The sequence below is a fragment of the Rissa tridactyla genome, chromosome 2, assembly GCF_028500815.1.
Source record: "Rissa tridactyla isolate bRisTri1 chromosome 2, bRisTri1.patW.cur.20221130, whole genome shotgun sequence".
NCBI classification, from domain to species: Eukaryota; Metazoa; Chordata; class Aves; order Charadriiformes; family Laridae; genus Rissa; species Rissa tridactyla.
In genome coordinates, this window is record NC_071467.1 from 32318738 (window position 1) to 32338214 (window position 19477).

At 47.0% G+C, this 19477-nt stretch overlaps 1 protein-coding gene across 1 annotated transcript in view; it reads left to right on the forward strand.

The window, feature by feature from the left end:
• Positions 1-393: 393 nt before the first annotated feature.
• TPD52 (tumor protein D52) overlaps positions 394-19477 on the forward strand; it is a 130268-nt gene continuing 111184 nt past the window's right edge. The window contains exon 1 of the mRNA XM_054189891.1: positions 394-938. Coding sequence (XP_054045866.1) covers positions 917-938 — 22 coding nt within the window. The 5' untranslated portion in view covers positions 394-916. The remainder of the gene's footprint in view (positions 939-19477) is intronic.

The window sequence follows — 19477 nt, forward strand, 5'->3', positions numbered from 1 at the left end:
CCGTTAAAGTCCTTTTAATGCAGCCACAACGCATCGCTTTGCCAGGTGTAAGCGCTTGCGCGTCTCACAGGGGAATCTCGGAAGATGAAAATAAAATCACAGTTTAATTTCTGTAACGCAGTGCAATGTGTGAGGGTGCACAGGCTTCGGTAGCAATGCTAACGAAGAGGGGGGAGAACCGCCGGCAATGGGAGCTTCCACAACTGATCTCGTCGGTGCCTGAGGCTGTGCAGCCTCCCCCTGCAAGCGGTGCTAATTGGAGACAGCAGGTTGTTCTCCTCTTTCCTCATCCAGCCCGTGCAGAGTTGCGTTAACAAAAGCCAATGGCAGCACTGCACTAGTTGCACGCTGCCCGGAGGGAAAAATAACACAGACGAGGGCTCGACCCCGAGGAAAGCATTACGGCTGGAGAGACGGGGGCGCTGCGGCGGGACAAGCCCCCGAGCCCAGCTTGAGGATTCCTAGTGCCGGATTCGAAGCGCTGCGGCCGGCTGAGGCGCAGACCCGAGACACGACGAATTCCTTCGGGCGATTCAGATCCCTCCATCTCCTAAACCGCGCCAGGATCCAGCGGTTGCTGGGCCCGGGGCCGGGCGGGGGCTCCACACTGCCCGGGGTCCCCGCACTGCCCGGGGACCCTGCACTGCCCCGGTTCCCTGCACTGCCTGGGGCCGGCTGGGGCCTCGCACGGCCCGTTTCGCCGCACCGCCCGGGACCCTGCACTACCCCCCTTTCCCCGCACCGCCCGGGCCGGTCCGCCCTCACCTGGGCGGGGCGGGCCGGGCCGCTGACTGACGGGCGGCGGCCCAGCCCCCGCGGGCGCGGGCGGCGCCTCTGCTGCCAACCAGCGGGGGGAGGAGACGGCGGCGGTTGCCGAGCCGAGGCGCGGAGAGCCGGGACAGGCGTCGGGGCAGCCATGGAGCCCCCGAGGGATCAAGGTAGGGTGGGGGGGGAGCGGGGGGCTGCTGCCGCGCCGCGCATCGCCTCAGGCGGCGCCGGTTGGTGGTGCCCGGTACGGCCCGGGAACGGCGGTTCCTCTCGCAGCCCTTCCGCCGCCGGCACGCCCGGCCCCGACCTGCCCTGCCCAGCCCTGCCAGCCCGCGGCTGGTCCGGCGCGGATCGTGGCACGCTGTGTCCCTCCGCGCCCCCGGGGCCGGGCCGGAGCGGGGAGCGGGAATCCCCTCAGGAGGTAACTCCGGTGGCGGGCGGGCGGGGGCCGGCTGCGGGAGCGGAGCGGGGCCGGTGCAGGAGAGGGTCCCCCCGGCCTGTCGCACAGCTGCGCCTCCCGTCGCGCCCTCGGCTCGGAAAATGCGGAACCGGGGGGCGGGTGGTGGCTTCCCGCCGGGGCGGCCCCCTTCGGTCCCCGCCGCGCTCCCCCAACTCAGTACTCCCCTCGATCCCCCCCTCGGCTGTGGGTGCCGCCGCCCCACGGGCAGGGGAATCCCGTCCTTCCCACCGGGTGTGGGGGGGAGAATAAACTTTCTGATCTCAGCCAGGAGTAAAAGTGGAGCGCTCCCATTGTACGAGCGTGTGACTTTTGGTTAACCGGCACTGCTCGTGGGGATCTTTCCCTCTGAATTCCCTCCGTCCCAGGGCTGCCGAGCAGCTGGCGGCTCCGTTTTGGCAGCCGCCCCACGGCCCCTGAGCGGTGGCACCTCCGGGCGGTGGCCTGCGTGGCCCTTGTCGGCCGCGAAAGGCCACGGTGGAGCTTCTTCTCTCATGTGCGTTTTGCCTGGGGAGGGCTGTTGTCTGCCCTAGCTGCCGCGGTTGCAATGCTCTTCTTGAAACTTCGTGCTTTATGTAGAAGAATAAAACCTTGGGACCACTGCCCAAGTGAATGGTTGGTGCCTTGATGGGGCCTGACCCGATTGCGTGCAAAGCAGGGTCTCTTGCTTTAAAAGCTTCTCCCGTGAAAGCACATTGCATATATCCTGCTGATCCATGCATCAGTCAGAGTTCTTTTATATGGTATTGTGCTGAACTATACACCAGCTGCTTTCCACAGGACAGTAAGGCAGGCTGGGGTCAGTAAGCGACTTTGTTTGAGTAAGCTGGTGGGGCTCGCCCAGCTCTGCGTCTGCGCCCTTGGGCTGATTTATTTTTTCCTGCGGATCCTGTTTTGGGCAGTAGGAAGTGTTCCCTTGGGGCTGCAGCCCTGTTGGAGGCACACGAGGTGCTGGGAGTGTGACCCTGACTCTGCATGGTCGAGGTCTCCACTTGGCCAGGTGAGCTGCTTCAAGCACCAACCTTCATCTGTCCCCATGCTCGTGTAAGTGTTTTGAGGCCGCTGTGGTGCACTTGTACAATTAGTGACTTCTGCTTTTCTCTGTATGTAGAGGAAAGGGCAAGTTGTCTTTGCTGGAGCAGAAGATAATCTGGGGAGGGGCAGGATGTTCTTTCAACCATTCTGAACTTCTGTGTGTAACTTCAAAATATACATTACAAAAAAACCCAAAACAACAAACTTCCAGAAAACAAACCTCCAAACCCTGTTCTTGGGGACTAACAAACAGAACTGCTCAGCCAGAAAACAGCACAACTGTCAGTTCCATCAGGATTTTAATTCTAATTGCAGGAGCATTAACGCAGATTTCGGTATTTGTCCTGAAGTTCTTTCTTTGTGTTTGAGCCTATTAAAAGGCAAACACTTCTATTGAAGCTGTAGGGTCTTGGGCAACTTCTAATGGAAAAAGAGAGTAAAATACTGTGATCTCCTCAAAAGCTTTGGTAACGATGCTGACACTTTCTAGAGGCTTGTTTTGCTATTGAACTGATTTTTCATATAAATACCGCTTTGTATGAAGAGGGTAGTGCACCTCAGGTTGTGTATCAGAATAGCGTATCTAGTGTGATGCAAGTGACTGTTATGGAGCAAACATGGTGCAACACCTTCCTCCTCTGCCTTCTTTTTGGAGGTGATTATGCTATTTTCTCTTTTGTGTGAGTTGAAGACCTGCAGGTACAGTGGGAAAATCTAAAATAGCTAACACACTTGCGCCTGTTCAGTGAATGGCTTCTAATACCCTGCTGGTTAGCCCTCAAAGACCCATCTCCCTGGCAGACTGGAGCACTTGCATTGGAAGTTGTGCTTGATGATACGGTATTACTCACCAAAGCCATGTACTTGGCTAAAATCCAGCCTTCCAGGTCCTGTCTCTGGGACTGGCTTAAACATCCTCGACTGCCTCCTCAACCAGAAATTCATTTGTTTAAAAGTGTGAGTCAGAGGTTGCACTTTTCGTTGTTAGGATGACAGCTTTCTCAGCTAGCGAATGTTAGGAGGTGGGAAGAAAATCTAGGTTATAGTTAAGACTGGGGCCAGACTAGACAAAGCTAATCCTCCAGGAGTGTAATGTGTTTAAATCTTCCCTTTCTCTTGAGCGGACAGGCATGGCAGCAGTCCTTAAAGAGTTGTTACTAGCCTACTATCAGCAGCATCAGAATGATTGAGCAGGTTTTCACCTGAAGTGTCTTTGTTTTCAGGTAAGGGATGTTTGGCCTGGCCGTATGCCTCTACACAGAGCTCAGTGCACTCCAGCCACTCCGGAAAGCTTGGGCTGCAAGCGTTTGGGGTCTCTTACTTTGTGATTACAAGCACCAAAGCAGTACTGTCGGCTCCAGCCAAATGGATATAATGTTCTTCTGAGATGAGGAGTCCCTTGTCCTATTGCTTTGCGTTAAGTTGCCAAGAACAAAAATCTGTGCTTTCACCGCGTGGACTCAGTTGCTGAATGGACTAATAACTGCAGTTGTGTTTTCACAGAGCTTTTGGCTTTTTTTTTTTTTTTGTGTTTTTTTTCTCCATAAAAAATCATGTACTTGGTTTTGCTTGCAAAAAGAGTCTCTCGGTGCCTTGCCGTTGTTACTGTTAGTGCTGGTATGGTTCACCACTGGAAAAATAAGGATGAAGCTGGCCCAGCCACTGTAGAAGCAATGTGCTGATGTACTCTGAGTGAGGAGACTGTGCCACTGAGCAGTCTCGTGAAGACGTGCAACGTGGCACAGACAGTTCTCTAGTAATGCTGCATCTCCGACGTTGTGTTTAGAGGGTTCATCTTATGCTCCAGCAGCTCTTCACTTACATAACCTGGTGTCTTTCAAAATCTTCTGGCTTTGTGGGACTTAGGAGTCCCAAAACATTACACATGATTCCTTGAGAGCGTATGTAAGCCTTTCTTTTCCTAGAGCCTTGACTTGCGCTTTTGGAGCTGACAAAATGGACTTTAATGTTCCTTTTGCACAGAAAGAACTTGTCGCTGGCAGTGGGACAAGATTTCCACCATTGTCCTAATGGACGAAGCTGTACCTCTTTCTCCTGCTTTGTTTGTTTTCTTTATCACTAGGTACTTGCAGTACTGTAGGTAAAATTTTTTTTTTTTTCTTAAAGTGCAATTGTGAAATCAAACACTTGTAAGTAAATAAGAGTGGACAGCAGTTGTCAGAACTGCAAAGGAAGAATGATTTCACTGAATTGAGTGTCTGTAGCAGTGACTTGAAGATTAAAGAGGAAAAAAATAGTAAAAAAAAATAAATTAACATCGATAGGTCCCTTGAACAGCAGCAAGTCTCCTCCTCTCATGCAAGGGGGAAATCTCATTGTTTTGACTCAGGCTGAGGGTCCTGGCTTGACAGGGTGGCGTTACGTGAGTTATTTAACGGCATTGCTATTCTCCCTCATCGTCCGGTGCATGAATGAGGTACTGAAATGCAGGGGATGGGCGCACTGCGTTGGAGGGATGCTGGAGCAGCTGATGCACAAGCAGCTGCTTGTGCATTGGCACGGGGTGGGCAGCCAGAGGCTGGAGCAGCCTCCACTGTCCCTGCCCTCCCCAACGCTTGGGCATCGAAGGGCAACGTTAACTCTTCATTTGTGCTCACACCTGCTTCAGGAGAGGACGGAGGAAGGCGCCCGCCTGGCTCTCCAACAGTGGAAAGAGTCTGTTGCTTGTGGTATGCATGGATCTTCTGTCCCTGTTTCCATAACCAGCGCTGTCACATGCTGTCAAGACAATCCTTCACCCGCAAGAGTAAAGCTTGCTCTCAGACCTTTCAGGGTAGGGAAAGCTTAGCTAAGGATCTGCTTCCTTTGATCCTCCAGTGAAGCCAAGCTGTAACTGCTCGGGGGTTTTAAAATCCCAGTGACATGAAATTGATGCAAGTCCTGTTTGTTCCAGTTTTCCACACTTTGAAGCCCTGTGAAACAGCCCAGGGGTTCCCCTTTCTCCCGCAGCAAATGCCCGTCTAAGCAACGGGAGACCTTGGAGGCTCGGTCTGACCTTGCTGGCTCAAAAGGAGTCACTGCGCCTTGGCTCCGGTTTAAGAACTGTGCGGGCGCAGGCTGGGCACGCGCCTTGCTCTGCTTGATCTGGGTGCTTTGTGGGTAAAGTGGGAACAGCTGATTTTTATGGCTGAAGTTGGCTGCCATATGTTAACACCTCTCCTAAAGCTGGCCTGGGTATGAGTGCTACTGAGCTGCTTTCAGCTGTGCCTGGAGCGTGGCCCCTTCCATCTGTAGGGGCTGGCAGTAACCACATACTGCACTAGTCTGCCTTGGGAATTTTATTTGTATTCATTTTCTTGCTCCTGTCTGTCTTGTACATGCATTTTTTTTTCTCTTGTCTTCATTCCATTATTGTGAGAATGGTGAGGCTGGAACAGGTTGCCCAGAGAAGTTGTTGATGCCCTATCCCTAGAATTGTTCAAGGCCGGGCTGGATGGGGCTTTGAGCAGCCTGGTCTAGTGGGGGGTGTCCCTGCCCATGGCAGGGGGGGTTGGAACTAGATGATCTTTAAGGTCCTTTCTAACCCGAACCATTCTATGGTTCTACGATACAGCTGCTAAATACAGTAGCCCTTCACTAACAGACTTTGTTTCAGAAGCCAGATCTCAGCATAGTCCCTGGAGGAGCTGGGTGGCCAGGGGGATGGGTGTTGGGGCCACGCACTGACCCTGCTGGGTGAAGGCACCTTGAAAGCTGCTTTGGCTGCCCTGAGTGTTGTAAAGGCTGGGGTGCCGGGTGGGTTTTGTCCTCTTCCTTCACGACCCTTTACTCCTTTAACAGGGAGGGGTCCAGACAATTTTCCTGGGGAGGGAGCTGCTCAGCCAGTACAGAGAAGTCTTATGTGAAGTCAAGGGACTAGATTTGCTATGTAAAATCAGTGAGTTCTTTGTGGATTGCTGTTTCCTGAGGGTGCTGGACATTACTGCAGGTAAGGCAGGATATCAGCTCTGTCTCTTCTAAAAGTGATGTTTCCATGGCAGCAGATACAGTGCAGGGAGTCTTCTTGAAAGCCGATGTTTTCTTGACCAGCTTTCAAAAGAAAAAAACAAAAACCAAACAACTCCATTCTTAGTTTAACAGGAAAGAACAACAGTGTTGGTTGCTGAACTCTGTGCAGCAGACATCTGATGGATGTGGGGTTTTCCATGTTTTTAAGAGAAGCTTGCCTCCAGGTAGGATGATGTGACCCCACTGTTGCGTCCACTGTTGTCTTTGTAATATGGGCACTTCTGATTTGAAATTTGCTATATGGAGGAAGGGAGGTGTGTACCCTTGTCCTTTTAATATCCTGCAGTGAGTATGCAGAAAAATGTCAAACAAAGGGTGACTGAAAGGGAAAGCAAGCATTAAGCCAGATTAAGCACTAAATTGAAATGCTGTTGTTCAGCCAAAACTGTCATTCTGTGTCAGCTTCAATTTAAGACTTCAGAGGGACAGCTTTCTCTCCTGTTAAAGGTAGCGAGCATCTTCAGTTCCCTTGTGTTTGGATGTGTGTTAGCCAGAGAGATTCACTCAAAAAAATCTTGTATTGGAGGGTAGGTTTTCAAGCATGAGCCTTCTCTTTTGAAGAAGGCTGTAGTAACAGACCAGCAACCCATAACCTTCTAATCTGGATCTCTTCTGCAGGTTCAGTATCACTCCTGCCATTTCCTCTTGCTCCTCTTCCTCCCCTTCTTCCACTGGTTAAGGGAGCTGAAAGAACGTGTAGCTGTGTGTTGGCTTTGGCAGTTTGACAGAGTGATGCCATGAACTAGGGTAACTGACGTTGAATATGGTTGCCTTGCTATGAAAACATGTATCTCTGGCAGAGGTGTAGACAGCTGTATGGCTTTTTCTGCTGTTGCAGCTACAAGCAGTGGCAATCGTCTGCATGAGTCTGCAGTCAGTTGCCCCCAGGGGGAGGGCAGTGCAGCGGGGGGTGCTCTGGCTGCCAGCAAATGCCGTTGTGTGGAAAAACGCTCATTGTGCTATTAGTTGCTCCCTAACAGAAAGGGGTGGATTGATGCTATCTAGCGAGAAACCAGCGCTACTATTGTGGTGTGAATGCTGTCACTGAAAGAGGCAGCTTTCCTGTTTCACAAGCTGACTTCTCTATTGCAGAGTGAGAGCAGAGCAGTAAGTGTCCTCGGATGCTCACTGACAATGGAGTGCTCTACCAAATGTATACCCTGCCTTGGCTGAGCCCGGGATGCTCCATTAATTTCTGCAGAACTGAGGTCTGTAGGAACACACTGTGCCACGCGTGGTTTGGGATGACAGGCTTCTGAACTGCCCCTCTCCTGCCTGTAGCCTACCAGCAGCACAACAAATGTGTGCTGTGCTTAAAAACTTGATAGGCAAAGAGGAAGCATGCTTTGTGTGTGTGTATATATATATATGTGTGTATATATATATATATATATATAAAGAAAGCAAATAATTTATTTTTAGCGTAATTGAAATTTTAATGATCTAATTCAAGAATGATTATTAGTTTAGATCTTATTACAGAAAAAGACTTTATGCAGATGAAGTCTTAGCAATAATAAAGGTAATGTTGTATGCACTTAGTTTCTACACCTTTTCTTGGAGTTATTCTCATCCTTCCCCTGGCTTCTGGGGCTGGTAGTGTCATTTTGGTCGTGGCAGGAGTATTATAGCAAGTTGTCCATATTGTGACTCCTTTGCTGGGAGGAATAGGATGTTGATGGCTTCTTCTTCCTCGCTGTAGGATACACTGCTGTTCTTATCTTCACTTTTTACATGTTTGCTCTTTCTTTCATTGCTCTGCAAGCTCCATGTTGCATCCAAATAAAAAGTGCCTTTTATGTATGTTAGATATTATTTCTTTGCTCTCTTTGTTACCTCTAAAATAGTTTTGTCCAGCTGCAGATCTCCATTGGCAATTGATGACTTTCTTACAGCTGTGGGGTCTCCAGCGTCAACCCTGTGCCCTATTACTTATCGTACCGTGCCTGTACCGTCACATCCCATGTCTCTACTTTCTGAGATACACCAAGTAAAACAAAGCTGCAGGCAAATCAAGAAGAGTTCAGACAGAGCAAGCCTGACAAGCCTCTAGTCCTGAGGCCTTGCAAACTCGATTCAAAGCTTATGGCCGGTTACTAGCAATGGCAATGTGGTGTGGTGGGGTAAGGAAGAGGCTGGTGAGCAGCCGCAGCTTGCTGGGGTTTGTGGGAGAAGCTGGCAGAGGCAGAACAGCAGGTTTTATTCCTGTTTTGCTTTCCCTTCTCTAGCAGCTAGAGGGGAGTGGAGTTTCGTCAGAGCCCCCTAAGCCTGGGATACAGATGAAAAGATGTGCCAAGGGAGGCAACCTGGGCCAGAGTTGTTATTTTCAGTCATGTGCTTCCCCTGTGCTTTGCTAGCATCAGAGCCCATGCTTGGCAGTCATCTTGGTTCATGAGAAAAACCTCAAAAACACTGAAAAAGAAGCTTTGTAAGTAATGCTTCTTAGCTGCTCTTTAGCATGGCAGAACTACATGTTTCATCTGCGAGCATTGGGGATGTTCCTCATGTCTGTTTTGCTTTGTTTACTTTTTTCTAAAGTACTTTAATTAAACTACTAGCAGGAGTCCTAAGATGAACAAAAAGCAATCCTACTTATCCCTCTCTCTTTGACTGTTCTCTGCCTAAACATGTGTCACATCATGGCGTTAGAAAGTCTTGATTAAGGATAGCAGAATTTAGAAGAAACCCCCCTGATGCTTCTACTTGAGTCATTGCAGTGCTCTACAGCAGTCCAGTCCCTGCGAATCTCATATAATAGCGGACATGTACAGCCGCTGGCAGGAAGGGCTGCCTTTGAAGAAGGCCATTTCTCTAAACTTGCATCTTCTGGTCCTCTGTAGTCTTTGCAGAATAGTCTAGGGTCCTGATATGTTCCCTGCTTTTCCTCATGCAAGCTTCCAGGGGTGGAGCTGTATAAGGACTTGCCTGTGAGCATCTTTAAAGAAGCTGTCCTGTACGTAGGAACCAGTACTTCCAACCCAAAAGAAGGGTCGGGGACATGAAATGGGCACAACTCAAACTGGCTGAAGTGTGTCTTGCTCTCAAGTCGCTGTATTGCTCTGTAAAAGACAAATCCCTTCAGCACAGCTCAAGTGTGTTTTGCCTACATCTGAGGAGTCTCAAGAAGAAAGCCGAAGGCAGAGCAGAAGCCCCCAAATCAATTGCTGTTTTTAACTAATCTGCTGACTCTTCTGTGCGTTTTGATTACTGTTTGCAAAGCTTAGTTTTATGCCTGAACATAGACAGGCTTCAGTCTGCATGAATGGATCAGACGCTGCTGCGTGCTGTTTCCATAGCACCACTCAAATCTGTGCTAGGCAGTCCCTGAAGAGGCTTGCTGAGCAGCTGATGTGCGTTCAGGGATGAGGAACATCAGGAGTAGTACCAGCCCGGTGCACTGGGTAGGGAAGGAGCCTTATTTAAATATTGACTTTCCTGTTGCCAGATGTCACTCTCTTGGCAGAAGGAAAACAGGCCGTTTTACTGCAACATGCTTTGCTTGGAGCCGTGAGCTCTTAAAAGCACGATTCACACTGTGCGTTTCATCTCCTGGACAAGCCACTTGCAGCGTTGTGCTCCAAAACTTTTTTTATTTCAGAGGGGATTTGGTCTTGAGTAAAAGGATAGACCTGCAGTGAGTTCTTGTCTTTCTCTCTGGGCACTGGAACAGGCTGCCCAGAGGGGTGGTGGAGTCTCTGTATCTGGAGACATTCAAAACCCGCCTGGATGTGTTCCTGTGCAGCCTGCTCTAGGTGAATCTGCTCTGGCAGGGGGGTTGGACTAGATGATCTCCAGAGGTCCCTTCCAACTCCTATCATTCTGTGTTTCTGTGATTCTTCTCCCAGGATTGCCTGGCAGGTATTTGTTTTCCTTTCTTGTCCTCTGGGTTGTGACAGCCCTTTGTTCCTTGTGCCTAGGCAGGCTCTTCAGGTGCCATGCAGCTATAGTGCCCCAAGTAGGTAGTGTATGGGCCCTTGAGCAAGGGATACGTCCTGGATGCACCCACCTGCTGTATCCAGAGCATCACCTTGTGGTCCATCACCACCTCTGGAGTCACACGAAGGAGCAGGGAACAGAAGTTACTGTAGAGGATCCCAAAGAGATAACTGTCTGGACATCTGAAGAAGGCCAAGTGATGTGTCTGAAATGGTAAGCTGGGATTGTGCTGCTGCCTGCCAAGCAGTTGCTCATTCCTGATGTTTTTACTGAGCTAAACTGAGGACAGCATGGATCTGTCTCCCTACTTTTCCCAGGTTTCAGCCATGTTTGGACCCCTGCACACTATTTTCCCACTAGCTCTCGCTCCAGGATGCGTGGGGACCTCAACCCCAAGCTTGGGCTGGGGATACATACCCCAAACCCGAATTAGGATGTATGGGTGTAGGATCCTGTGCTCCATAGAAACTGTCTTTTAATTTATGAAGGTTAACTGCTAAAAATTCTACTGCGGCTTCTAGCTGGCTACTACTGTTGCATGATTTAAGTGCAGTAATTTGGAAGGAGGGGAAGACTTTAAAGCTTTACTGTTGTTTTCTCCAATAAATCAGTCCTTAACTGCAGCAAAGGTGTGTTCTGGATGCCCGCTTTAAACCTCCTGACTCTGAGGTAGGAATAAACAGTCGCTGCTAACATTTAAATAACTGCTTCTAGGAATCAGTCTTTAATATTAGCCTTCTCTGAAATACATTTGCATTTCTTAAAGCACTTCTAGCAAATGCTGAGGTACAGCAGTGGGACCTGTCTGTATCTTGTGAACTGCTACTTGAGTTTTGTATACTGATCTTGATGCTCTGCCAGGACTGCAGATCAGTCTAAATAACGGTCTTTTCTGGGTTCAGCGCCTTGCTAGAAAATATGTTAGCACTTCACTTAGTTTAGCAGAACGAGTTTACTACTACCTAAGTAGGTAGTAGTAAACTTCTTTGAAAAAGTAAAACGCAGTAGCTGAACATCTCTTTTTGCATAAGAACTTGATTTCTGGATGCAAACAAGTCCTGCTTTCCTGCCCTTCGTGTTAAGCTTTAAATGCTCAGTCAACTATGTTTTTTCTCTTTTGGAGGAATCTCTAAGTATTTAGTGTTAGGGGCAAAATTCTGTTTTGGACTGCATTGTCTCCAACAGTTAATTTGTTCAGGGAAATAAATCTCCTGCAAGTGTATTCTTTATTACTTAGTTCTAGCAATCAGTGCTGCTGTTCAATATAAACTTACTTAGTTGTGTTTCCCACCAAGGGAGGAAAAAATCAGCAGCTCACCAGGCATGTAACGACTGCCAGAGAGACGCTGCATGCGTTGCAGGACATTGCCACCATGTGCAGTGCCACACAAACTGCCCATTGGTTAAGTTGGTTAGACAGTACAGAACAAGCACTTCTGTAAAGAAGCAAGAGTTTCATGGCTTTGCTGGAGTGTGTGTGGGGTACCTGTTCAGTATGTTTCCCCACCAGTCATGGTTGTGAAGACTTGGTTTTAATAGTCCAGCAATCCTGAAGGAAAGGCGGTTGTTGCCCTGAGAGCTGGGACAGTAGGTGAGCCTTTTGCCTAATGCACCTCTGAGTACATTGCCTAAAAGAACAGCTTGTGAGCTGCAAGCTGTTCACGCTATTAAGTGTATAATTTGTTCCTGCAAATCGTTCTGGGTCAGGGCAATCCCCAGTATCAATACAGGCTGGGGGATGAAGGGATTGAGAGCAGCCCTGCCGAGAAGGACTTGGGGGTACTGGTGGATGAAAAGCCAGACATGAGCTGACAGTGTGTGCTCGCAGCCCAGAAAGCCAACCATATCCTGGACCGCATCAAAAAGAAGCGTGGCCAGCAGGTCAAAGGAGGCGATTCTGCCCCTCTGCTCTGCTGTGGTGAGACCCCACCTGGAGTACTGCATCCAACTCTGGAGCCCTCAGCACAGGAAAGACATGGACCCGTTGGAGCAGGTCCAGAGGAGGCTGCAAAAAATGATCAGAGGGATGGAACTCCTCTTCTATGAAGACAGGCTGAGAGAGCTGGGGTTGTTGAGCCTGGAGAAGAGAAGGCTCCTAGGAGACCTTATTGTGGCCTTTCAGTACTTAGAGGGCCTACAGGAAAGATGGGGACGGACTTTTTAACACAGCCTGTTGCAATAGGACAAGGGATGATGGTTTTAAACTAAGAGAGGGTAGATTCAGATGAGATATGAGGAATACATTTTTTTATGATGAGGGTGGTGAAACACTGGCACAGGTTGTCCAGAGAGGTGATAGATACCCCATCCCTGAAAACATTCAAGGTCAGGTTGGACGGGGCTCTGAGCAGCCTGATCTAGTTGAAGATGTCCCTCCTCACTGCATGGGATGTTGGACTAGATGACCTTTAAAGGTCCCTTCCAACCCGAACCATTCTATGATAAATCACAGACACTGTCTGAACCTTTAATTGGGAAACTTAAGCCACCCTTAAAGAGTATTTGGGGCATTCTGCTTTGATACTGTGGATTGTGTGGATTGCAGATGAACATGAGTAGTATGGTTGGCAAGAGCAGCGGTGATCAGGGAGAAGTAGTTTCTGCGTATTTCTAAACATTAGCAAGTGAAAACTGTTGGAATTAATGCCCTGAAGCTGAATGGTTTTGGTTGGTTTGCATGCCTGTCACTGAGCAGGTTTTTTGGTGTGAAAGACTTTTGGAGATTGTATAAGAAGGAAAGCAACTTGAGTGTCAATGGAATCTGCATAGCAGCCTGTTGAGTGCTTCGTGCAGTGGTGAGGGAGTGTTTTTGGAGTAAATGGCAAAAGGGAGAGCTTTACTGGAATAAATTTACAGTCATCTTTAATTCCACGCAAGCACACTGGTACATGAAATCTTTAATATGCTTCTGTTTCTTATTTACAATTCAAGAGCAAACTTCACCTTGGTGAATCACAGAAATGTACTTCCCTCCCATCCCCAATGAAAATTGCTTTCCTATTCAAGAAACATCTTTTGAGAAAGTGAAAATATGGAATGGGAAGAGAGATACAGAAATCAAAGGAATTCATCTATGTGTCGTCAAGAGAAGTTGAGAAGACTTCTTAAGCTCTTTGGGAGGGAGAACTGATAAGCTGAGCACAAAGCAAGCATCAAGTAAAATAACTAAACTTCTGTAGCCTGCCTGTTCCAAGGCCATGTCACTAGAGAGGTCTTGGTTCCCCTTCATGCAAGGTGGTGGCAGCAGCATTTCTGAGGGTTGAGATGGCTCCTTAGAAATAATGCCGTATCACAGCTCCCCAGCTAAAGTGCGTGCTTGGGGATTGACTGCTGGGAACAAGCAGTATGCAAGTCGGTGCTTGGGCCTTCCCCTCTTCAATATCCCGATCCAGTTCTTATCTGGCGGTGCAGAATGAAACATTGTGAATTGCATCAGTAATAGCTATTTAAGCTGTGAATTATTCTGAGTGGTTTCTGTGCTGATGGCTGAGCTATGATGCACCAAAGCTGCTGGGTAACCTGCTGGGTATCAGCTAAACCAATCTTTAAGCATAAAGTTTGAAAAGTTTACCAGACTAATCCATTAAACAGAACCGATCCATTAAACTCGGACTGGAGCCTGACCAATACTTAGAGTGGCTATGAATACATGTATTTTTTTGTTTGATGTTTACAGTTGTGAAATGGTGTATATGACGGGTTAGCTTGTACGATAGGGAGTGATGCTAAACTTAGACTTCACTTGGCAGTGCAAAGCTTTATTTTTAGGGTTTGCAGTGATGCTGAGTTTCAGGTCAAATACTGCGAGGAAGCAACTTGTAGAAACAGTGCAGTGCAGTTCTGGACCAGCAGCTCAGTAAAAGCAGTGGAAATGTGCGTTCTTTAAAAAAAAAAAAACAAACCCTAAAAAAACCCCCCAAACCCCAAAATCAAACAAAACAACCAAGCCCACATAAAACCAAACAAAAAAAAACCCCAACAAAACCTCTTTCCCTTCTTTCTTTCCCTCCCTCCCCCCAAGTTTAAGAGCTGAAGCTCAATTTCTTTCAAGGCACACCCTTTAAACTTTGATCCTTCAAACCCACTGGACTTTGTCATTCCCCCTGTAGTTTCCATTGTGTCAACTGTACCGGAATCAGGAAAAATGTCTGCCTGACTTTGTATTCATCTAGATGTCTTTCCAGTTTTGTCCACTCTCATATACTTCAGTAAAATAAATGGTTTAACTTGCTCTTCTTACTTCACTGTGAAATATAAGTGAGGAGCCTGGGGATCAGCTTATCGAAGCATGCTGATGTTTAGGAAAACGTACCTTTGTGTGGAATGGACTGGGATACAACTAAATCACGCGTAAATATATGAATGCTGCTTGGAGATTTGGAGAGATCCATACTTTTATGATTTGAGATCAGAACTTTTGTGATTTGAGATCATCCTTTTCTGATCTGAACCTGTGTAGGTTGTAAAAAAGCAAACATAGATTGCCTATAATGTCACCTGGAGGCGAAAAGCGATGTCTTATGTCCAAAGTCTGATCTGATGGAAGAGGGTATGTTCAACTTTCTCTAGGACCTGGAAATCATTGAAAGCTTTATTTCTTTGTGGAGAATTATCTCTGGACAAACTTTCTAGACCCTTCTCTTTGCCTTCCTCTGCTTTTGGAGTGATTAGTGTTTTATGACTCTCTGTTGATTTGTGTGACAGCAGTATCTCTGTAGGCTAACAGTTTCATTTAATTTACTGTTCTAGTCTGACTTGGAGTAGGAGCAAATGTCTCTTAACAGGATTTACTCAGCTCAAGCAGCATTAAAAGTCATTAAAGGACATATCAATCAGATAAAACCTCAGAGTACTTATTAATATAATGGGAACTTCAGTGGTCATAATACTTCAAAGGTAGATGCATTATCTGCATTATTTTTAGAAAAAAATAAGCCAGTCAATGCAGTTGGTTTGTTAGTGAATGGCTCCTGGTTCATTGCATGTAAAGTTGCAGGATTCTCCCTCTTATCTCTTAAATGAGATTAAGAGCAGTGCAGAAATATTCAAGACCTGTGTCTTGAGTTTGACCAATTTGCAGCCCTGGCAGAATGCGGCTCAAGGTCCCTTTGCTAGTGACAGCCACTGCTCCAAATCAGTTTGGAAGTGCCGCAGGAATTGCTGCTGCCCAGCTGGGTATGCAGTGTAGCAGTACGGGCAAGTAGCAGCCAAAGTTCATCTGGAATGGGACACTTCAAGTACTACACGGTTGGATGAGTGACTTGTAAAATGCTGGGCTGTAAAGGAATAGGTAATGTATCTTGTTTGATGCTGCAGAGAAAACACCACAACTTATTCTGTGTTTTTGAATGAGAGATACCCAGTAATAGGGAACTGCTGCATCGGTGTGCAAGAGTACTTCATACCAGCAATCTGTTGGTGTGCCATTAGCACTCCTATGTCAGGTCTTATTTTCTTAAATTTAGGTGGGCTCGCCAAAATTCTTCAGTGGGTGAGAAATGTAGATGAATAATATGGGCTTGTCTTTGTTATGGGCTCACCTGCTTGGATAAGCTACGTAACCGGCTCAATGTCTATTGTTGGGTTTTAAGTACTTCATGGACAGGCTGGTTCTCTGAAGGGTTTGTGGCAAAAAGCATTACTAGTCTAAAGGTGTGATTTGGCCGGGTGGGGAAGGGGGATCAGGAGTGTGTTCTTATGACCTGAGAGATTTCTGGGGCATACATGATTGCATATTTATTGTACCAGTGCACTATTTCTGCTGGCTAGGCAGGGTTTTACAGTGTCATGGACATTTCACACTATCTTCTTGGATAAGCCAAGAGCAAAAATGTTAATAGGATTTCTGCACAGCTTGCTACTTGCAGTTGCTTGTGTTGGAGAAATCATACTTTTCAGTGTTACGCAGTTACACTTGTTTGACAGTACCAGTCTAAATCTTAAACTTGGTTAGTCAAGGCCTGAGAAGGGAAGAGAGTATCAACCTGGTGCTTGTCATCATCATGTTGAATTATTAAGCAAAAAGCTTATGTTTGTTGTGGATGACTGAATAAGGAACCAGACTACAGCAGAAGCTTAGCCATGCAACCAATAACTTGTGTGTGGAAGTTCTGGCAAAAAAAAAAAATTGCACGTTTTTACAGCTTTGCAGTTTCCAAGAACATGATGTGACTGCAAGGAGCTGTGAGACTTGAGAAATCAGAAAGGTTGCTTCTCAGGAGGGTCTACTTAAAAGTAACTGGTGTCCCAGGAACTTGTGCATAGCCACCTCTGGTAAAAGTCTGTACAATGAGGGCTAGATTCAGCTGTAAGTTTTCAAATTAATTTCCAGGTTTTAATGTGCCTTTATTGGAGGGGTGTAATTCCCTCCCAAGTTACGGTAAGCTTGGAGTTGAGTTTGAGGAGGAAAAGGATAAATTCGAAGCCTGGGCTCTTGTACATTTTTGTAGCTTACTGAAATGGCTCCAGGCTAGTATCAAGTACCTATTTTTTGGATCTGTTTTAAGCTGTCTGATGCTGTGAACCTAGAGGAGGGGAGGGTAGCCCAATGAGGGGATTAGGCAGAGGAAAAAAAGTAATTTGTCCAAACAACCTGGCAAAAGATTGGCTGCCAGGCTTCCATATGAAGGCTGCCACCGAGTAGTGTGTGTATGTGTAACAACAGAAGTCAAAATGGTGCTTCCATTAAGTCCCATCAAATCTGCAGTGAGGTTGCCAGGGGTGAAGGTATGTGAACACTGCCTGCATTTAGAAAATTGGGTGGGGTCTTAGGAGAGCACAGGCAGCTAGCTATTTCCTTCATTAATGTTAGGGATGTTTGGAGTGGAATTATGTCAACAGGAGAAGGCTGTTTTGACAAGATGAAACTTTCCATACTTTGTCTTCTGATGGTAAACTTAGCAGTGCTTCTAACACGTTTAAATCCAGTTGGTGTTACGTGTGCATCCTTTGTGGGAGCCCACCTGCAGGTTACTGTGCTCTGACTATTTCTGGGCAACTTGTACAACAACATTAAAAACTACTATGTCCTGAATGCAGAAGTGACTCTCCCAGTGCTTTTGAAGGGCAAGGTAACATCTCCAGCTGAACCGACACATGTTTGGAAGCTTTTGTCTGGACTGAAGGGCTTTGCTAGGAGAACCCAAGAGCAAGCATTAAGGGAAGGTTGCTGGAGTAATAAAGGAAGCTGCACAGGAGTGGGTACACAATAAATTGAGGAGTCTGAGAAGGGAATTCAAAGACTTAACTTCAGCCTAGTTTCCCTGGGCTCTGTTTAATCGATAGATTAAAGGGTAAGAGGAGGAGAGGCTCCTGCTTCTAAGGTAGCTTTAGCATAATGACAATGAGCTAATTTGTCTACTTCAGACTTTTCTTTGTATACAAGAGTGAACTCCTCCGGCTGCAGAGGCATACATTTGCTTCCCTGCTGGGGAAAGGGGGGTCAGGGAGAAATGAACGGCTCTCTAAAACATACTAGTCAGGAGCTTCTTCTGTGTTAAAGGTCTGGAATCACGTGTCAGGCTCAAGAAGTTGCTCTTTCATTCATCTTGTAAGCAAAACGTCGGTCAGTCCCTTTTATGCAAATACAGGATGTTATTTCCCCAGAATCTGGCCCAACTGGACTGGTAAGCTATTTTTTTCCTGCAGACTCCTTCCAAACTGAAATCAAAATACTCTCTGCTGCCGTAAATGCTGTTGCCTTGCTTGTCAGCTGTCATAAAACTGCCATACACTGGGGAGTTGTGTGGAAGTGCCAAGTCCCCTGTGAAGTACCTCAGTTTAGAAAGTATGGGAGAAAATTGAATTTTATTCTGTCAGCAGGTAGATATTTGCAAATCTAATTCACAAGGTGAAGGGTTGGCCACCAGGACTCCTTGTGTTCCCGAGCAGTCTCTTCAGGGTTGCAGACCTTGGAGGATCTGAGTGAGCCATTGTCTTAACCATAGAATGGTTGAGGTGGGAAGGGATGTCTAGAAGTCATCTGGTCCAACTCCACTGCTAGAGCCAGTTTCCCAGGACCATGTCCAGACGGCTTTTGAATATCTCCAAGGATGGATTTTATGAAGTATTTATCCTAAGCCCTGTTGCTTGCATAAAATTGCGCGCTGCTTGGTTGCTTAGGTGCTTCTGTACTTCTGTCCTTGACAGTAAATGGTGCAAATTCTGTGCTACACCAAATCCAGGCATGAACTTGATAATTACGTGGTAGGAGCTAGTGTGTACCTCAAGCACTGAAGTGTGTTTGCTGGTATTATTAAGGTATTGCTGAGACTACAGATGATGCCTTTTTTGGTGATTATCCTTTCAGGTATCACAGTACGTGATTCAGCCTAATATGTAATCAGATCTGCTTTGTTCTTAAAACTTCAGTATCATTTTAACGGTGAGACCTGATGATGTGGAGTGGGAATGGTGGGCTTTTCTGGAGCTGCTTTTCAGAAGTGGAAGCTTTGGGGTGCAGTGTTGAAAGAGGGAGGTTTGCTTTAAGAGTGCAGAAGAGCAGAATTTCTTCCGAGGGAAGCTGGGAATTGCTCCAATCAAACTCATTCAAGTAAAACTTCTAAATAGATTGCAAGGTTATATACTAAAACTTTGTTTAAAACAATCCCGTTCTGCACTATAGCCTTTTCTTCCTAATCTTTTCCAACTGTCATCTGGCTGCAGCTCAGCGCTACTTCTCCAGCGTTTTTGACAGGTTCAGTCTCTTACCAGGGATTGGAGTCTCTAGAGAATGGCAGCGTAAATGGGATAAGCGGATGAAGTCAAATAACTAAATACATTCCTCTAAAATCTACCTGTTAATCTCACTTGGAAATGTTCCTCTGTATTTGCAGAATTTGGCCTGACTTTTCCAAAGTCAGTGCAATGCCCTACCTGATCACTGATTCTGGGGTGCTGACTACTGCATCCTTTGACCTGGACTCTTCCCACAGATTGGAAATGCTTTTCACCTGCTATGGAGTTGACAAATGTGACTGCTTTGACTTCTGTCTGAGACACAAAGCTTTGCTGTAAGTCAGGGGTTTCTGCCTAATGAGAATCTTGTAAGTGCTGGAGGAGTTGTATTCAAAAGGTAGTGGAGAACCTCTGCAAATACATAGACTTCTGATATGAATGGGTTAAGAGTCTTACTGTGGTATCAGCTTGTCTGGCAGCAAAATATGCCGGAGCACGGATCTACTCCCTCACAAGATCTCAGGAAATTAGTCTGAGTTTATAATTGGATTGGGAGGAGGAGAGAACAGAACTGCT